Raw genomic sequence first — 20,716 nt, forward strand, 5'->3', positions numbered from 1 at the left:
GAAATTAAAAATTCAGAAATAAATCCACATTTGTTTTTTAGTGAAAAAGAACAATTTAAGGGGGTGAGACATAGAAAATTTCAATTTCGACGAAATAAGCAACACCCTAGCCAGCACTCATACCAACGGAACCCTAAACACTAAACTGACTAATTAGCATCACAGTATAAAACAAAAAATAACTAATTATGCTGTATAAAAACAATAGTGGGGGTTTTACGGACCCCTAAATTCACAAAATACTTTTATTAATAACTTTTTAAACTTTTACCAACTTTTGGCGCAATTTACATGAAAATGAAAAAAAAAGTCAAAAACCGCTAGGCTAGGAGGTACCCACTGATAAAGTAGGTTAAAGTGCTTACGTAAGCTTGTAATTGCATTATGTACCTACCTACGTTCTCTTTACGTTCATAGTAAAATACCTAAACATTTGACATCTACTTTTTAGTAGTTGCCATCTCGCTCACACGTGCTGGGAATTATTGTTCAAGGAATGCGCGCGTCGGCAAGTCTCGGTACACCCAGAACGTAAAGTTCAAATCTAACACCACTCCTTACCACGTGCACCTTAGCACACTCGATATAAAGTTCATTTTTGATAACTTCGTTGCGTAGGCACAGACTTATCAACAAGCGATCACCCTCCCGAGACTTGATGTGGTGACTACTTTGTAAAAGTACATTCATAAATTTTATTATTACTGAACTCGATAGTTTTGAGGTTTTCCTTGCGTTTAAAGGTTGTTTTAGTGTCAAACTTTTTAATATATATTTTTTAAATTATTTATGTAAGGTTTTTAATGACTTTTAAGCCGTTTTAGTCTATAAATAGATTCGTAAATTAAGGAACTAAATGGAAAGACCTTGAGAACAAGTCTCGTGGGGAGTGCCGCTACGTCATCGACGGGAAGTTTTGCAGTTAAGTATGACCGCCAGCTGGTCCCTGATTGGCCAACAAAGCCTCGACGGCGGCCATTTTGTTGCTTCTGAGTCACCAAAAGGTGAAAAATGTACGGAATTAATCGGCACTCCCCACGAGACTTCACAACGGTATTGGGCATTTCCCTCGTGAACACAAAATTTGGGTTTCATGTTCCCTACCTACCACAGCGTGGATGAAATAATACTTTTCGTGGGATTGACTTTAAAAAACTTGCCAAATTTTATTTACCTCGATTCTTGAGTCGACGGAAAAGTGGTTTTCAAAAGTTCAACACTCCTAGTTGCGATAAACTCTGTTTTCCAGCACAAGTTCGGTCGGCTGGTGGTCGTCGCTCGGAGACCTTAGTGAAGTCAAAGAAATAAAATAAAATAGTGCAAGCAGTGTGCGGCTGTGATTTAGTTATTATCAATAAATACATGTGTTTTACCTAACTGTCAAAATAATAGTGAAGTGATCAGTGTACGTTGCGGATTGTTTACGTAGATGTTGACTGAAATTTGTCAACGCGGTGCGGCAGGATGTAGCCCGAAGTTTTTGTGGGCTTGAAGAGTGGAAAGTGTCCTTTTTATTTAGGAGGATTTACCGGCCGCTAAAATGTCAGAGACGACAATGGTGAAGGTGAAGACCGAGCGGCCCGATGAGGCGGAGATTCGGGAGCTGGCCGCGAAGATGGTGGAGGCGAATAAGGCGAAGGCGTTAGCGGCGTCGGTGGCGGCGGCCCGGCCTGGCCCCGGCGCGATGGGCGCGGCGCCGCCCGGGGCCGGTGGGCAGCTGGGCATCCTCAACTTCCTCACCCGCAAGACCGGCGCGCCGCCCGACACGCGGCCGCCCGTCGACCCCGAAAAGAAGACTCCGGCCCCGGACGAAGCCAGCTGGAAAGGCCACTTCGGCTGGGACATGCTGGGAAAGTGTCACATCCCCTACATCTACCGGTCCGGGGAGAAATACGTGGCAGTCAGAATGGTAGAAATTAAATTATTAAACAAGTACCTGAATTACCTTCATGCAGACATTTACTCTTGCACCTGTATAAGAAGTTACTACATAACAGAGATAGAAGCGAGGCTTCTAAACGAAATAAACAGCAGGCATTGTGATGGCCAGTTCGGTAGAGATGCCTTTACACAAAAGGACCTAGTGGTTCGGTTATCAGACGCTTATGAATTTTATAACTTCTTAGATGTATGTTACAATAAGTTACTTAGAGGCACAACAAATAGTAAAGACAAGTGTGGGTTCATCAGAATAAACAAAGAGTCAGTAGTGCCGTACACGGTGAGAGACGGACAGAAGTTTGTGCCCTTGTTTTATTTTGAAGGTGAAACGGACAATCTTAAGTTGAAAGCGGACCAGTTGAAGGGTTGGGACTTGTCATACTTGAAGTTCTGCTGTAAAGTGCAAGGCATCCGGAATGAACTATTTGCTAGTGAGACTTGTTCAGTGATAAGCCTGTCGGATATCAAGAGCTACTTCCCCCCGGGGACGGAGTTCGAGGAATACTGGCCAAACAAAGTTGTTGACTCGCAGCTCCTCATTTCTGCTAAAGGTGAGTTACATTTATGTATGTTGATTATTATAATATCAAATAATAACCTTGTTAGAGTAGAATATTATAATTACTTACTTGCATGTGTACAATATTTATGTTTAACCTCTAGCCGCCCATACATCAAAGCTTGCCAAGCTAAATGAAATTTTATTTTGTCAACACAAAGTTCAAATTAGAATGCAACAGGAGACCTTTTTATAGGTCTCGGGGCGGCTAGAGGTTAAATTAAAATTCTTTGATGAGTAAATAAATTATAAATATTTCAATCATTAACTATTCTATTAATTTTGTGATAAAATTAATAATTTTATTTCCATACCTGGCAGGAACAAGTTCAATAACTTGTGAAAAATTTAAGACATTTGAACCTCAAATTCAAATATCTTCAATTTTATATCTTGCAAAGTCCAGCTATTAGTGAGTGCAGGGTTTAAAGGTTTCTGGGCAATTGTTTTCATGTCAGAACTCTGTAAATAGACCCAATTTCAATATCAGTCAACTCGACCTTCATCCCTCTATGCCAGTGGTTCCTAACCTTTTCAGTCCGGTCACCCCTATGATTAACCAGGGAACCTGATTTTACCCCTCCTCCCAATGGTAATAAATAATAAAACGTGTATGTTTGTTGTATTGTTATATTAGGTTAGCTTATTACCCCTGTAAAATACCAGTTTCACCCCCATGAGTTATCCCCAGGTTAGGAACCACTGCTCTATTTTTTGTGTTAACTGTAGTCTACAAACTAAATGCAAAATCCTTATTTTGTAATCAATTACTTTGTTAAGTTAATTAAAGTTGCATGGTATAATGTATTAAATTTTAATCTTTGTTTAAATATTTATGCTATGCTCTACATATTGATGTAGAATTTATTTGCAATTTATTACAAACAGGTTAACCCCTAGCCAGCAGGTCAATAATGAATGTTAATTTGCATATTTAACTATGCACAGCACCAGTTCCCCTATTTTATAATGCCTAATAAGCTTTTTAAAAGATTTTCTTTATGCTATAGCACTGTCCTACATTCTTGTTAAAATTCAAACAGGTGATTTAATTTAAAAACTAGCTTTTCAATTCACCTCTAAAGAAATAACACACTTTTTGCCTTAACTACAGAAAAAAAATTGTCCCCAAAACAAATCTAAATATCTACTGAAAATTTTTATGGTTACTGTTACAGGCATTAAACTACAATGAAATAATAATATAGGCAAAGGGTTCGGTCGCCATCAGATATATCAGATCAGAGAAGGTGCTCTAAATTATCTGAACATCTTGATAATAGAGGCTTTGTTCAGATATTTGTGAATCAACAATACTTATACCTACTGGTTGTACCTTAAGTCCCCAATTTTTTTAATGTCACTACTGCCTTAAGTGGCTGCAGGTACAGACTATTTTATTTTGCTCTGTAACCAGTCCTAGTAGTTGTCTCCAATGAAACCTACACACAAAAAAACTACAAAAGATCAGTTCCTGGATATTCCTGGGTTCCTAAATTTTGGTTCAAAGAGAGACAGGTAAACAACTATAGACTATCAATCTGTAAACGAAAATTCCATTTGTTGTCAATATTTGATGAGCTGCGATATAGATAATGATACTACCTAACTCCATTTGTATTATAATCTGGCAAACCAAATTATTAGTGCAAAAAGGTGCGAAATTCTAAATTAGTATGAGAGAGCGACCCTTTGCCCCTACATTTTTCAAATTTGCCGCCTTTATCAATTAAGTTGGCTTGCCAGACTACCATGCCATTGTCGGCAGATCGACAAAATCTTTGCTTTACGCCGTAACGCCATCTAGTGAGGTAAACGGAAGGACGTAAAGTTGACGTCTACAGCGCCATCTACAGCTATGATGAGCAACTTAGTGAGACTTCAATATTTGCTAAATTATGCAGGACTTTTTAGGGTTCCGTACCCAAAGGGTAAACCCCTATTACTAAGACTTCGCTGTCCGTTAGGGTTCCGTACCCAAAGGGTAAAACGGGACCCTATTACTAAGACTTCGCTGTCCGTCCGTCCGTCCGTCCGTCCGTCCGTCCGTCCGTCCGTCTGTCACCAGGCTGTATCTCACGAACCGTGATAGCTAGACAGTTGAAATTTTCACAGATGATTTATTTCTGTTGCCGCTATAACAACAAATACTAAAAACAGAATAAAATAAAGATTTAAATGAGGCTCCCATACAACAAACGTGATTTTTGACCAAAGTTAAGCAACGTCGGGAGGGGTCAGTACTTGGATGGGTGACCGTTTTCTTTTTGCTTTTTTTTGTTTTTTTTTTTGCATTATGGTACGGAACCCTTCGTGCGCGAGTCCGACTCGCACTTGCCCGGTTTTTTAGTTAATTAATCTTTTAGTTAATTGTCTTAAATACATAGAAAACATCTGTAGCGAAAATATACCTATCTGTGATAAATACACAAATAGTGGTCGTACCAGGATTCGAACTCGGGACATCCTGCTTCGTAGGCAAGGCCAACATCGACTAGACCAGGAGGCCTTTAAAGGCATGTACACAACGGATATGTGTGCGTATAAGTGTGCGTAGACTTGCACTTGACTTGCGCGATTTAATTTAATACAGATACTTAGGGTGGTATTCCATCTGTCCCATATCTTGGTCCAATGTCATTGCGTCTCACTCTCTCATTAAGCAAATTGTAAGACAAAATACATTTTGGACAGGTGGAATACCACTTAAGAGAGACGGCACACCGGCTGCGGCTCCAACTTTACCTCACGCGCACGACACCCAGCGTGCTGCTGAGGGCCTACCGCGAACGACATTCGGCGTATTGCCTCTCTATCGCACTTGTACATTCGTACCTAAGTGTGACAGGGAGGCAACACGTCGAACGTGGTTCGCGGTAGGCCCTCTGGCCATAAAAGTTTCCCGCGGTAAACGGCCGTTACATTACAGTCCTTAACAGATAGTGTTGTCAATGCGTCATGTCATGACTAAAAGTTTTTATTATCTAGTCACCTCAAGTCTAAACCCACCTTAACAGTTGACCCCAAAATAATTGAGAACAAGGCTAAAAGGAAAAAGAAGGTCACTGCACTTTATTAAGCCTCCGTCGCCATTTTGCACGGTTTGTGAGAGATTTTTCCACTTATTAAGGTCAAGACATTATATAATATCTAATCACGGACCAGATTATATGCGTAGGGATGTAGCATTAGAATTAGCGGTTAGAATAGATTATAGCCTCCTATATAATACCTAATACAGTTTAATTTCCATCCATACAGAATCTTTTTACTCATAATTGTTACCACCGCGCTTCCATATTGATACGTAAGGCCACCTATGCCCCCATTCGCATGGCAGCTTTTTTAACGCGCGTTAAAAAAGCGCTTGAATCTGTCCGCACTCTAAATTCGATTTAACGGCCAAGGCTTAAAGTCGAAAATCCAACAACGCTTGATAAAAAGCGTCACCGCTGTCATGTGAATACATACATGGTTATCCATTTGTGTCATTCAAACGCTTTTTTAACGCGCGTTGAAAAAGCTGCCGTGCGAATGGGGCCTAAAAGGCTTGCTACACGGTCGCCGACAAGCCTTCTAAACGTCTGACTTTGGTCTGTCCTTGGTCAGTTTCGGTCAAATTTTGTTGGTAACAACTGTCTACACGGTCCGGGACCGGCCAAGGCCACGCGGTCTGGGGGCTTGTCGGCGACCGTGTAGCAAGCAGGCCCAAGTCTCAGTTATAGGTATTATGTTGACAAGCGCTTTGACCTTCGTTTAAAGGCCTGATCACACTGTCTATACTTCGTTTTTTTTAGCATTAGAAATTAGGTAAACAATCTTGATGTGTCTTTTAATTGACAAACACATTTTAAAAATAAGTTACGGCAAATATGTAACAATTATGAATCTAATACGATCATTTATATTCTTCTGCTTTCATAAGTAATAGTTTTATATTTTTATAAAGCGTTTTTCAATTATAAGACACGTCAAGATCGCTTACCTTCTTGCAAGTTCTTTCTAATGCTAAAAAAAACGAACTGTAAAGCCAAGCAAATTTTGCTGCTAACTATACAATAATGTTGAGGAACTTTTTGCAGCGTAATTATAAATCTTTAACACACCTTTATATGCCTGATGACCGTGATGAGAACGAAGAAAACAATGTTTGGGCTACACGGCAAATAATAAAAACCTACAGCTGAAAGGGATGCAGTTATCTGTTAGAATAGGATAGTAACATTTTTATATTACCGTTATACACCCTTATATTATAACAGCTGCGTCTGCGTCCCTTTTGATTTGACTTATACGAGTTATACATATTTTGCGCGAATGTCCTTACAATTCTCTTTGAAGAGGTCATGTAGTCCGGGAGCCGGCTGCATGAAACAAACCTCATCAAAAAATAGAATATACCTACCCTGTAGAGGTACCTGACATTTAGTAGATTCCAACGCACTTGGTCGGCCTAGGCTTAACCTGGCAGATTTTGTACAAATGGCAAAAACGTTGGACAAAAATTCATCAAAAAAAACCTCATCGAAAAATAGAATGAAACTTGTATGGTAGGATACCTGACCTTGAGGACAGTAAAAAAAAAGTGGTCGGCCTCACCTTAGCCTGGCAGTTTTTGCAGTCCGACCAGATTTATTGGGTCACGTGAGAGCTACAATTTACCTCATCGAAAAATAGAATGAAACAAACGGATTATAATAGCTAAAATAAGCCTGTTGACGTATGTCTTGGTCGGCCTCACCTTAACCTGGCAGTTTTTGCAGTCCGACCAGATTTATAAAAAAATCATCAAAAAATTTATATCGAAAAGTCGTATGAAACTTGTATGGTACGATAGCTGCCTTTGAGGACAGTAAAAAAAAAAATGGTCGGCCAAATCCTGTGTTGGCAGGTTCCTGTCTCCGACCAATTTTGTGGTACCACGTGAGAGTTACAATTTACCACATCGAAAAATAGAATGAAACAAACGGATTATAATAGCTAAAATAACCCTGTTGACGTATGGCTTGTTACGGGCGGCTTTCATAAATTCAATGTGGCAGTGTGCGGCAGAATCCACTTGCATCAAATTTGATGCAACACATTGTGGCTGGACATTAAGAGATGAAATGTATAAGATCAAATGGTTTGAAGGACACATAACGCCTTTGCGAGTCGAAGAAATAACAATAAGATAATCACTTAATATATGTGAGGTTATCTTGTGTATTTTTATTTATTTATATTTATTGAGAAGTTCAACAGCGTTTACATTAAATAATATACAAAAAACATGAGAACTTATAGCATAGCCAATAACAGAACTTCCTGTAATTTATACATAATAAAAAATCATCTGTGGGTAGACTTGTAACTTGTGCTGTACAAGAATCGTAAATATAACTTAATTTGTAAGTCTTTAAGGTACAAGGAAAAAGAGAAAAAATTAATAATAACTGTAAACTGGAAAAAAAATCCTAAAATAGTAGGTATAGTAGGTATAGCTCTAATTTTGCGTAAACAATAAATAAAAAATAGTAAAATAAAAATACATACAGTACCTACATAAACGAGCGAATCTATTAGTTTGTATGCATTTATTGGAATTTATGTGTTCGTGTGTGTGTGTGTGTGTGTGTGTATGTGTGTAAGTGGGTGTGATAGTGCGTGACTACCAGGAAAGTTGCTTTGCAATTTGTGATTTGAAAACACGTCTGGAGGAGAAGAAAGGGTCAATGTTTTGGAACGATTTATTATAGGTACGTGCGATTCTACTCAGAATTTAATAGAATAGAATTTTGGCCATAATTGGTACGATGACAGGGAATATGGAATAGTGTGGTGTGACGAGTTCGGCGCGTGGGAGCGCGGAGCCCTAACTGTGACAGCAATCCAACGCAGTCTAGATGCCCGTTGAGAACATCGTGGAGGAACATTTTACCATTTATTTAAATTTTGGAAGGATCACGTGCAGTTTTTCCTCTTATACAGTGAAACCTGGTTAATTGGCACCTGAATAAATGGAAAACCTCAATAATTGCAACCAAAAGTCCGGTCCCGGTCCCTTGAGACCAAAAGGCCTCTATAATTGAAATTTTGGAACCTCTATAATTGCAATTTAGATTTTGGTGCTTTTCGTAATTTTGCCTCTGTAATTGACCACATCGCAACTTAAGACCTCTATAATTGACACTGTGTTAAAAAAATCCGTTATTTTTGCTCTTGTGTTTACCTCTATTATTGAAACGAGTCTTACTTATTACCTCTCTAATTGAAATAATGTAGTTGTAGACAGCAGAAACAATATTTTAATACCAATAATTATTTTATTTGTATCTCCATCCAGAATTTAATTTATTTATTGGGTATCTATCACAGTCTGTAGTAGGTGAAATAGTTTTGATCAATAAAAAACAAAGTACCTACGCTTTTTACCTTCTAATGAAACTTTCTTCTACAATTCAAGGGATTTTTTTAAACCCAATTGATAAGAAAATAAAGTGGTAATTAATGTAGTGTAAAAGTACAAGTATAGACAGAAGCAATATATAGACCATAAAACCCAGATCGTAAGCGTTTAAATCTACTTTAAATGGTTAATTGCACCTCCATAAAAGAAATTTGTCAGAACGCAACCTCTATTAATGAAAACCTCTATAATTGACACAACGATTTTTTGAACCTCGTTAATTGACACGACCTGCTTAAATGAAAAACCTGGTTAATTGACAAAAACTGGCCGGTCCCTTGGGATTGCAATTATCCAGGTTCCACTGTATTACAAGTGTTCGATTGAAAACTAAGCTTTGGTGTATACCTGGATCACCTGCACGTACAAGAAGGCGTTTCATATACGCCCGCCCATCAGATAGGTAAACAAAGTCATGATGCGTATGGAATACAGCATGTGTGGTCCTATTCTAGCTGTCACGTGGTATCACAAATTTGGTCGGACTGCAAAAACTGCCAGGCTACGGTGAGGCCGACCAAGCCATACGTCAACAGGTTTATTTTAGGTATTATAATCCGTTTGTTTCATTCTATTTTTCGATGAGGTAAATTGTAGCTCTCACGTGGTACCACAAAATTGGTCGGACACAGGAACCTGCCAACACAGCATTTGGCCAACCACTTTTTTATTACTGTCCTCAAAGGCAGCTATCGTACCATACAAGTTTCACACGATTTTTCGATAAAAATTTTTTGATGATTTTTTTATAAATTTGGCCGGACTGCAAAAACTGCCAGGTTAAGGTGAGGCCGACCAAGACATACGTCAACAGGCTTATTTAAGCTATTATAATCCGTTTGTTTCATTCTATTTTTCGATGAGGTAAATTGTAGCTCTCACGTGGTACCACAAAATTGGTCGGACACAGGAACCTGCAAACACAGGATTTGGCCGACCATTTTTTTTTACTGTCCTCAAAGGCAGCTATCGTACCATACAAGTTTCATACGATTTTTCGATAAAAAAATTTTGATGATTTTTTCATAAATTTGGTCGGACTGCAAAAACTGCCAGGTTAAGGTGAGGCCGACCAAGACATACGTCAACAGGCTTATTTTAGCTATTATAATCTGTTTGTTTCATTCTATTTTTCGATGAGGTAAATTGTAGCTCTCACGTGGTACCACAGAATTGGTCGGACAGAGGAACCTGCCAACACAGGATTTGGCCGACCACTTTTTTTTTACTGTCCTCAAAGGCAGCTATCGTACCATACAAGTTTCATACGATTTTTCGATAAAAAAATTTTGATGATTTTTTTATAAATTTGGTCGGACTGCAAAAACTGCCAGGTTAAGGTGAGGCCGACCAAGACATACGTCAACAGGCTTATTTTAGCTATTATAATCCGTTTGTTTCATTCTATTTTTCGATGAGGTAAATTGTAGCTCTCACGTGACCCAATAAATCTGGTCGGACTGCAAAAACTGCCAGGCTAAGGTGAGGCCGACCACTTTTTTTGTACTGTCCTCAAGGTCAGGTATCCTACCATACAAGTTTCATTCTATTTTTCGATGAGGTTTTTTTTGATGAATTTTTGTCCAACGTTTTTGCCATTTGTACAAAATCTGCCAGGTTAAGCCTAGGCCGACCAAGTGCGTTGGAATCTACTAAATGTCAGGTACCTCTACAGGGTAGGTATATTCTATTTTTTGATGAGGTTTGTTTCATGCAGCCGGCTCCCGGACTAATGGACTTGTCTACTTCTGTGCTTCAACTTAGTGATGGATTATGGTTTCTATTAGTTTAGTTAAGAGTATGATGGCTTTTTAAGTACCTATATAGGGACCGTGCGCGTTGGAGGTAGGCTTACCAGCAGATGACAGGAATTTTCCTGACATGTCAGGAATTTTGGCCTAGGAATGGGGACGGAACACGAAAATGTCAGGATTTTTTTTGAATTGATAGTACCGTAAAGTCGGGTTACTTTAGCCCTGGAGGGTAACTTTGGCCATTGAGATCTTGGTCCAGGCTATATTATTGCACTATAATTATAACCAGAGTTAATACAAATAATAAATGTAATTAAAAATCGCCAACGGCTAGACACAACCCCTCCGTCCCCCGTCCCCAGTCCCCCGTCGTCGTCAAAAATATGAATGTCAGGAAAAAAATTCGGAATACAGGAATTTTGACAGGAAATTCATAATTTGTATCTGGTAGCCCTAGTTGGAGGGCTTGCCATGTTGTGGCCTGAATCGGAAACATGTGCACATGCATGTAATATGCCAAAACAAGTGCTACCATCTACCATTATTGTAGGCATGTTTTACTTGTGCATAGTAGGTTCTAAGTTCTGCAATCTTGTGGGTTACATCACAGAATAAATAATAGTACTAGGTACAGAAGACTCACTCTCTAACAAAACGCGTCTGTCATGATTAGCACAGATATGGCCGCTAGGTGGCGACAGCGACACGCGCGGCTTATGGCAAACCCCAAAATTGGGGTCGAACGGATGTACTTTTAGCTACCTGTAGCAAAGCGACGAAATCGCGGAGTGAGCCACGCCTGGCTACATCGGAAGCATATGTTTACGCCTCGCGCCAAAAATCTGCTGCCCCATCCTAATATGCTGCCCCGTATAGTTCATGCACGCCCCCTATTGTAGGTTGACAAGTACTGACGGTTGCTGTATCATTTCCTACTTCACGTTTTTTGCGATGCGATGGGATAGAATAGAATAGGATTTATTCAAATGAAATCATTTTCTGAGCCATAAAAGCCATAGATCCTAGGGTTTATCGGTTATCCCATTGTGCGTAGCCATGCAGCGCCATCTATATCAGCTGTCAAATTCGATGCACGAATATTTCTTACACTTAACTCTTCTACTATTAATAACTCCTTGGTTATAGTATAGTATATTCATGCGTGCATGTAAAATTAGAAATACACGAAGTTATGTAACGTACGTAACATGTACATGTTGATATGACTCGTTAACGATAGACATAATATATTATAATTAATTTCATTAATTAATGTTATTCACGCAAGGTTTGCTATAGTGTCATGTATTGAAAGTATACTTCATTTTATTGTCTCAAGGCCGCTTTTGCTCTTGCAAAAAAAGCTTCCGCAACGCAAAATATTATTTTATATAAACTGACATTGCGAAAATCTTACTACAGACAGAGATACACCATTTAGTACTTTAAATATTTGTACCATCGCCCACACTGTTAACTGTACATCGGTGGACCTTATTACAAAAGGCATAAGGTCCACCGATGTATAGTTAGCAGTGTTGCTGTTTGTATCAAAGCGTCAATGATATGATTTACAACCAGTGATACTTGCAACGCGGTTTACACTTGCATATTCTAGTCTGATCTGAAAGTGAAGATGTGTCCATTATGTGAAAATTTAAGTTTCTTTATCTGCCTCTATCGCTCGACTCAGCAAGAGCGATAGAGAGGCAGATAACGGAACTTCGTTTTCGCGGTAGGCCCTAGAGGGCTTATCTACGAATTTACAAGTGCGACACAGAGGCAACACGTCGAACGTGTTTCGCGGTAGACCCTCAGATCTGGCATATGCGCCGTTAGCGCTCCATTTCCAAATAACACGCGTATTGCACGCGTGCAGCAGTTTCATCGTAATATGAAACGCCCGCGAGCAGCCTCTTACAAACAACTTGGTGTCGCCAAATCTGAAAGTATCTTTACAAACGTCTTAGTAGACGATTCCCGAAAGAAAGAAAGTCTTACACTTAAATAGAGGTAAGGACTGTATCGTTTATTATAAATACAGATAAAACCTGGTCTAACTGTTGACGTGTGTATTATTTTGTATTACTATGTTCTTAAGGTATAATCTGGGGGTATTTTTAAGACATATCTGATATAAGAATGTTTTACATTTATTTTATTTTAGGGACTTTATGATGATTTTAATACCGTATAGCAAATGTAATTCGGACAAGCCTATCGAGCTTAATTTGAGACTATTTCACCGATTCCTTAGTACGATTTAAAGAAACAAAAGGTTAATATGCTGCCAAAATATGCCATCTAAGTGTCCTTTTCATGATTGCTCAATTGAACATCCACAGAATAAATGTGGTGTATTTTATCTTTACATGAAAACGACTTTTTATGCAACATTTTGGATTCCCGTCAATTTCTGACGCCAGGGAAATGACGGAAACAGCTAAAAGAATCTACCGAAATCCAAAGCCTAACGGACATTCATGGCGTTGAACCATGGCTAGAACAGGTCGATAGAAACGCTCCATGATGGTTATATTGTATACCAAAGTCGGGGTTGTCGTAAGTAACATGCCATATTTTCAAAAAGGCCACCAAGCACAGATCCAAAACTTTTTTTCCAACTAAAAGAAATGATTAGACTATGCCCAGATGTTTCGCTTTACGAATCATATGTAATTGCTGTTTACATAGTACGATTTTTTTTGTGTAATACTTATCTTGTTCGCAAACCGTAAATTTTCTTGTAGTATTTGTCCGAAATCGTTGTAGTTACTCGGGAGGATTGGGTAAATATTGTCCAAACCATATGCTTTACGTGATCTCCCAGGACGAAATGTTACTTATTATTAAAGCACTAATTAAACTATATGTGTAATTTTTTAATAAAAACATAATACCAGAAAAAACGGCTAAGTAAAGTTGTATTTATAATAAACGATACAGTCCTTAGTATGTTGGTAATTTGAAATTACATTTACTCTTATTCTTCCAGGTTCAATAGGAAGCGGAGGCCAATGGACACGAGCGCCTCCAGCGCCGCCACCAGGCGTAGTCGCGCAAGGCGCCGGCGTCGGCCTCTCGGGCGCCTCCACTCGAGGCCGGAGGCCTAACGCTCAGCGCCACGCGCCGTCATCTATGCAGATGCCGCACGCGGGTATATCTGCGGCGGCGGTGCAGGCGTTGGCTAGTGGGTGGAGTCTGCCTGGGACACTCACGCAGGCTCAGACGCAGCAGGTGCTGAGGCTGGCTCAGGTTAGCATTTATTTCTGTAAATGGGATATTTTTATTATTAAAAGTCCGGACACTGCCCAAGTACCAGCGGACTTAAACGTCCATGGACAACGGAGAGACGAGTGAGCGGTGAATAGATTGAACTCAATCGGGTGGGGCCCAGTGCACGAAATAAAGGTGCTGGCACCTTCGAAGCCGTGCGCAGGCGGCATCCTTCTATAGTAAAATTGCTTAGCTCCGGTTACTTAAGAAGACGAAAGGTGACTTTAATAAACTCTGTGACTTGCCGCGAAAACATTAAATATCGTCAATATTGTCGGGTGTGGGAAAATCTTATTTTAAAAAGCTATCACAATCCTTCTGTCTGCAGGCGCAAGTTGCCGCTCAAGCGCAAGCAGCAGCGCGCTACAGCAACGCGGCAATCGCCGCCGCCGCGGCCGCCATGCCGCAGCACCGCGCGCAGCAGCAGCACCAACGAAATGTTCAGGTGAGAATAATACTATCCTGCGTCTTGCCATAAGTAGGAGCGAGAGGTTGGATCGCGGCGTCTCACTCTCACGCATGGTCTCGGCCTCTCCACTGCACCAACGAAATGTTCAGGTGAGAATAATACTATCCAGTCTCTTGCCATAAGTGGGAGCGAGAGGTTGGATCGCGGCGTCTCACTCTCACGCATGCTCTCGGCCTCGCCACTGCGCAATGTTGTGGCCAAGGCGTTAAGGTTTTGCTCCTGACAGTAAGTTAGGCCAAGATCCGGCCAGTTATTTCCGAAACGGTTTCAGTGGAATAGGGTCCGTCTTTGATTTGAATATTTTAAATAATGAAATAGCACCTTAGATGTCGATGTTTGATGATTGAATTGCGGTTCTAATTCCTAGAATCGACGTCATTTGACGTAATGTAATGACGAATAGTTAGTTTTCCAGTGACGTCCGTGTAGAACGAGGAAAAAATTGGTTATTTTGTAAAGCAATTAAGTTAAACAATACAAGACACGAAGGCTGAAAAATCAATTAAAATAATCTCTTGCTTTGTTAAAATTGGTTCAAAAGTATAGTTAAAGACGAGACGGTCTTAAGGCTTGGCCACACACAGAGCGCGACGCAGCGCCGCGTCCGCGCCGCGTCCACGCCGCGCGACCGCGGCACATGCTAACAGGTTACCGACGTCAAACAGACTGCGTCCCGCCGGTATCACGCCCCGCTTCTGTCGCGCCCCGCGCCGCGCGGCCCCTTGCGTCCGCGCGGCGCGTGCGCAGCGCTGCGCCGAGCGAACGCGGCGGCCCGCCGCGTCCCGCAAGGTCACATCAGTAGGATCGGACGTTAGGCAGCGAGCGGTGCGCCGCGTTCCCGCGCGGCCGCGCCGCGTTCACGCGCGCCTTGAGGGCGTGTTGAGAGCGTGAGGCCGGCGCGATCGGCGCGCGCCCTGTTTGACCAGGCATCGCGTCGGCATCACGCGGCGCGGACGCGGCGCTGCGTCGCGCTCTGTGTGTGGCCAAGCCTTTATCGCTCTAATGCGATTTCTTGCGACGAATAGAATAAAATTATGTAATAGGTTATATAATTATTTAAATTCTTTTTAATGTTCAAATATTATACAGGAAGATTATTTTAAGTTACATAACGCTGTCGCAATCCATGTAGCAATGTCATAAGTTGCGATATTTTCTTTTATCGGTGCTATGTCGTAACTAAGTTCAGGAATCGGAAATGGTAACCGAAAAACGTTTATTTTCGTAACTAGTCGCGGTTACGTTGCGTTTCATCCACTACGTTTTTAGGCGGTTTCTCAAACAGTTGTTAGGGCTAATGTGTAATTACGCTAAATCGGGTCAGCAACTGGGGAAAGAGGAACAAAATTCAATTCTAGAGTTAAAACTACAAGGTTGTTATTTGGCTGGCAGATAGGAAATGAGCGGCTTGGGCTGTTCCAGATTTGTAACGCCAGGGTTTAGTATATTTAAATAAATAATACTAAGGGTAGCAAATAATAGGGTAAACCACCTATTTATTGACACCATTTAGGTGCCTAGTTATTGAAGGAGGATCAGTTAATCACCATTACGGCGTGGAAAAACCTTTATCCTAATAGATGGAGAGCGTGCCAACAAATAGGTAGGTTTACCCTATTAGATGTTTCTTAAATGTGGTTCTCAGAAACAATACATAAGTTTATCACATTTTGTTTTTATTTTTTTTATTTCTGCATGGTAAGAATTGCATCAACAAATTCTAGTTTCATTGTCACTTTTATTATACTATGTATTTATTTACTTATAAACAGTATACTCCTTTTCCATGTCAAGTAAAAAACTAACTTGTTAGTAAAACATTATTACAACTTTCTTATTCAAGTTTCAGTAAAAAATATTTTAAATCTATTCACGATCTCTGTTCGAGGGAACAAACTTTTTAGTAGTCTGTTGAAAATATGTTTGTTTTTATGATTTATTCCAGTTTCCGAACAGTGCAATAACAATGGCGATGGGACAGCAACCGCCGCCGCCTCTCGTAAGGAGCACGGCCAACACCTCTACTATGAAGTGAGCATTCTATACATTCAAAGCCTGACCAGTAATATATGATCATTGTCAAGAGGGCGCTGTTATTCTCATGTCATAGGGTGACAGTTCAGTTTAGTGTGGAAAAAAATTGTTCCAGTGAAATTCCGCAACATGGCGCGTGATCAACTGATCATATATTCCTGGTCAGGCTTTATGTAGCGCTACTACACGGGGTGGCTAAAATATAACTGCATTACTGTTGCCAGGGAGGTTTTGGGATTATACTGAGCAACTTTTATTATGGGACCAACCCCGAATTAGCGAAAAAATAAATTACCCTCCTATAGAAAATGGACTACTATACTGTATGAAACAGCCAAATTTTTCGATTTCGGAGTTGGCCCCATAGTAAAAGTTGCTCAGTATAATCCCAAAACCTCCCTGGCAACGGGAATGCAGTTATTTTTTAGCCACCCTGTATAGGGACAGCCTGTGTTAATGTGACGGTTGCGTTCTCTCTCACACACTTAGGGCTAAAACTATAGTCTGTATCTTTAGGTATTTATATAAAAGTAAACAATCTGTACATTTTCGGGTAGTTAACCAACCAAATACCTGCCTGGATCAGTGACTGAATGACCTGACTTTTACCTACATTATTTGATCATGTAATGTTTTCATCTACCCTCAACTGGCTACGGAGTAATTTGAGGGTAGATTTTGTTTACAAATTTAAATGCCTAGAGATACAGAGTATAATTCATAGCACGATATTGAGTACGTATTTAGTACGATTGCTTAGCTAAAAAAAATACCGATTGAGTTAAACTGTAATTTAATCTTTGACTGATTTCCTTTTCTACAAATGGCTAAGTAGTAGGTACTTTTGGCTTGAAAGACCTAATAACATGTTTAAATTTTCAACATTTGTACTTTATAAATATTACTTTCATGATAATATATTTACATCATTCGATTTTATATCGCGCCATGTTTTAGCGCAAGTTATGTAGAGATGAAATGACGCAATCGTCGTATATTTAAAAAAAAAATCATAAACTTATCCGAATACAATAATAACATGAAAACTCATGTCATATTGCATCATTATAAATATTATAAATACCTACATGATATCATTTGTTTATATTATGATTTATGAGATATAGACAAAACCTCATTTTATTCATAAACAATAGTGTTTTCAATTTGTCAGATGATTTAGATCTAGACCACAGGCTGTTCTTAAATACTATCCATTCGCCATTGTCTTGACACTGAAACGTCTGAAATAGACAAGGTTAATATTTTGTGTTTTTTTTATTATTATTTATAGCACGATCTTTTCTAATGTCATTTGGCATTAGGGTTATCTGAGAACATGTCTAGAGGTCAAATCCAAAATAGTCGATTCATACCTGGGCGGTAAATATTAATAATGTCTTTTCAAATAGATCAATGTCATTATTTTCAAGTAGAAATTATCTCCTAAATTTATTTTCTTTAATTCTGTATTTTATGTTGGATTTCGATAACTTTGACATACTTATAATGCCGCGTACAAAGTTGCAAGCTAAATTTTTGATAAAAAATGATAGTCTAAAACTTAATGGAAAATGTATGGATGGATAGTAAAAGTCCTTTATAATGAACTGACCTACCGAATGACACTCAAAATAGAGACTAACTTTACTCACTCACACTATAAGTAAAACAAAGAAAATGTTTCTTAGAAGTTATCTTAATCCATCAAAGCAAATCTGTACATTCGACTTTGAGGACATAATAAATGCTAATATGCCCTATCAAACACAGTCTTAATCGAGTTAGTAATAAAGTATAATTTGCAGTGTACCCCCGCAAGTGACCGGATCGATGAATGGCCACTCAACCTCTCACGCCGTGGACAATCGCAAGCGGCTTACGCCGATAACAGAAATCAGTATTACTGGCAACCATACGCCGTATAAGGTAAGCGAATATGTACAACCATTCAAACTAAAACCCACAGTAGCACACGCTACGCACAAATTGGTGTATTCCCATTTGTCCGCGCCCCACCGAACTTACGTGACCGCCGCCATACAGGAGACGGGGACAAATGGGAATGATTTATATTTATATGAAGCGCTTACTGACTGATGGCAGTTCAAACCAGAAAAGGCAATAAATATGAAGCGCTTACTCCAAATATTCCCATCTGTGCCCGGCAGGGACAAATGGGAATACATCAAAAAATAGTTCCGCATAATTTGCATCTGCGTAAAAATAGCCGTTTTGTCTTATTACCGACGTCGTTATTTTGGTGGGCGGAATGTTCAATTTCGTTGATTGTAGCTTAGCCAGCCGGTCGTACTATTTTTTTTATTCGGCATTTTAAAGCTGTCATTTGATTGAATTGTAATTTTAATTACGTAACATTTAACGTTTATTATAATTTACCGTAATATTTATAGCATCACATGTTGGCCAGTCAGGAAATTACCTATATTTTTGTTGCAGTCAAGTCATAGCAGAGTGTCTCTTATGGCCACACTTTTCTCCCTGAGTAATCTCTACTCTACAAAGAACATTATCAATTTTGTACAATCTACAGGTTCAAAAAGCGCTGGTGGAGAACACAATGGTACCTTGCATCAACGCGAAGCCATACCAGTACACGGAACTGCTGATGACCCTTCCAGACCTGGCCAGCCACTTCTTTCCTCGAGTTCAACTCGCTACCTGTCGCGCTATGCTTGATGCGCTCGGCCTTACCCTCTACCGGCCCAACTCGTGAGTGCATTTATTTATTTAAATATGAAATTTGATACAGTTGAAAAAATTTGATTATTCGGAGATGGTGGGACGACCTTGACACATTTTGTAAAGAGTGGCGGGAGTGTGCATGCAGTGGCAAATGGCGGGAAAGAGGGGACGCCTTTGCCCAGCAGTGGGACACTCCTATAGGCTAATAAAAAATAGAAACAAATGGTCATACATAAAATATTGTTACAGTTTCTTCTCTTAATCTAGGCCTATAGTTTTCATTTTGATTAAACATAGGTATAATATATGTATTTATATAAAAGCACGAAAAAGTTCCTAAGTATAATTTGAATATGTCTCAGATCTTGTTGTGAGTTATACCTCATCCTGGTTAGGTTTCAAGATTAAAGTCTGCTGTTGTAGTAGGTAAACTAATGTCCTCCAGCTATTAAAACTATTATTTTATATCAGAAGAGTATCATGGTGCGTTTATCTCGGGGTTGATATGAGGGTAGAAACGATCGTCAGCACTGTTAACTGACCTTCAAAATGAGGTTCGGATTTACTGAGAGGCCAAATCAAATTAACAAACCATCCGAAAGCCACTTCATAACTTATTTTTTCACTTTACATTACTTTTCGAATCGCGGATAGTCGAAATCGTAACCGACACCTCCCTCTCGTTTCCAGAACGCAACTCCAAGTCCTCCGCAACTCGGGCAAGTGTAAATCGGCAGCCGCCGGCGAGAACGGCATGGCGCTGGTGCAGATCCGGGACGTGATGCAGCACATGCCGCAGTTCAAGTACATGCTGCGCTCGGGGCTGGCGGCCGACGAGCCGCAGCACGCGCCGCGCCCCGCGCACGCGCCGCCCGCGCCCCACGCCAAGCGCGCGCGCGCCAACTAGGCGCACCCCACCCCCCCCCCCCCCCCCACCCCACGCCCCACCTCGTCCTGAGGGCCAGGGGACTAGAGACGCTTATCCCACCCCGTGTTGGGGACCGAGGGACTACTAGCGACGCGAGCGCCGACACCTATACAGCTGGTTGGATAAGAAGGCCACGGAACGCACTATGACGCTGACCGCTTTACATTTGGTTGCCTTTTATGTGGAGCCGGTAGACGCGTCGTTCTATAAAATATCTTTGATGAAAAGGGGCCTCCGCTGACTGTAAAGTGCGAATATTTGTCGGACCCGGCTGGACAAAACCAGATTTAATGGAGGCGTCGTAAAGATCCGTCAATTTAAACAGATCTTACCGAGAATTGAAAAGGGCCTCCGTTGACACCAATATATTACAGTTGATATACAAGTTACTTCATAATGGATACCGCATTCACTAAGAAAGGAGTGTGTCATGCATTTGTCTTCATTTCTGTACTGAGGAAAAACATGTAGCACAATTATATAAGCAAATATATCAGTATATAAGTCCCTAAATGCGTCTAAAAACCTAATGACAGGGAAGTTCTAAACCAATTGATAAGCAGAAAAAATTATACATACAGAAGTTAAACAAAAATATTTG

At 40.1% G+C, this 20,716-nt stretch overlaps 1 protein-coding gene across 1 annotated transcript; it reads left to right on the plus strand.

The window, feature by feature from the left end:
- The first annotated feature begins 797 nt into the window (after positions 1 to 797).
- LOC134669559 (uncharacterized) lies at positions 798 to 20,112 on the plus strand. Its single transcript, XM_063527182.1, has 7 exons — positions 798 to 2,492; positions 13,698 to 13,957; positions 14,307 to 14,423; positions 16,393 to 16,478; positions 18,290 to 18,410; positions 19,036 to 19,214; positions 19,878 to 20,112. The coding sequence occupies exons 1-7, from the start codon at positions 1,541 to 1,543 to the stop codon at positions 20,092 to 20,094; spliced, it is 1,932 nt and encodes a 643-aa protein (XP_063383252.1). The 5' UTR covers positions 798 to 1,540; the 3' UTR covers positions 20,095 to 20,112.
- The last annotated feature ends 604 nt before the right edge of the window (positions 20,113 to 20,716 follow it).

Source organism: Cydia fagiglandana, chromosome 12, assembly GCF_963556715.1.
Source record: "Cydia fagiglandana chromosome 12, ilCydFagi1.1, whole genome shotgun sequence".
Classification (NCBI taxonomy): Eukaryota; Metazoa; Arthropoda; class Insecta; order Lepidoptera; family Tortricidae; genus Cydia; species Cydia fagiglandana.

Coding starts and splice junctions, on each gene's coding strand:
- LOC134669559 (XM_063527182.1), top strand. CDS start 1,541: ATGTCAGAGACGACAATGGTGAAGGTGAAGACCGAGCGGCCCGATGAG. Junction 14,424..16,392: donor AGCACCAACGAAATGTTCAG/GTGAGAATAATA, acceptor GATTTATTCCAG/TTTCCGAACAGTGCAATAAC. Junction 19,215..19,877: donor ACCCTCTACCGGCCCAACTC/GTGAGTGCATTT, acceptor TCTCGTTTCCAG/AACGCAACTCCAAGTCCTCC.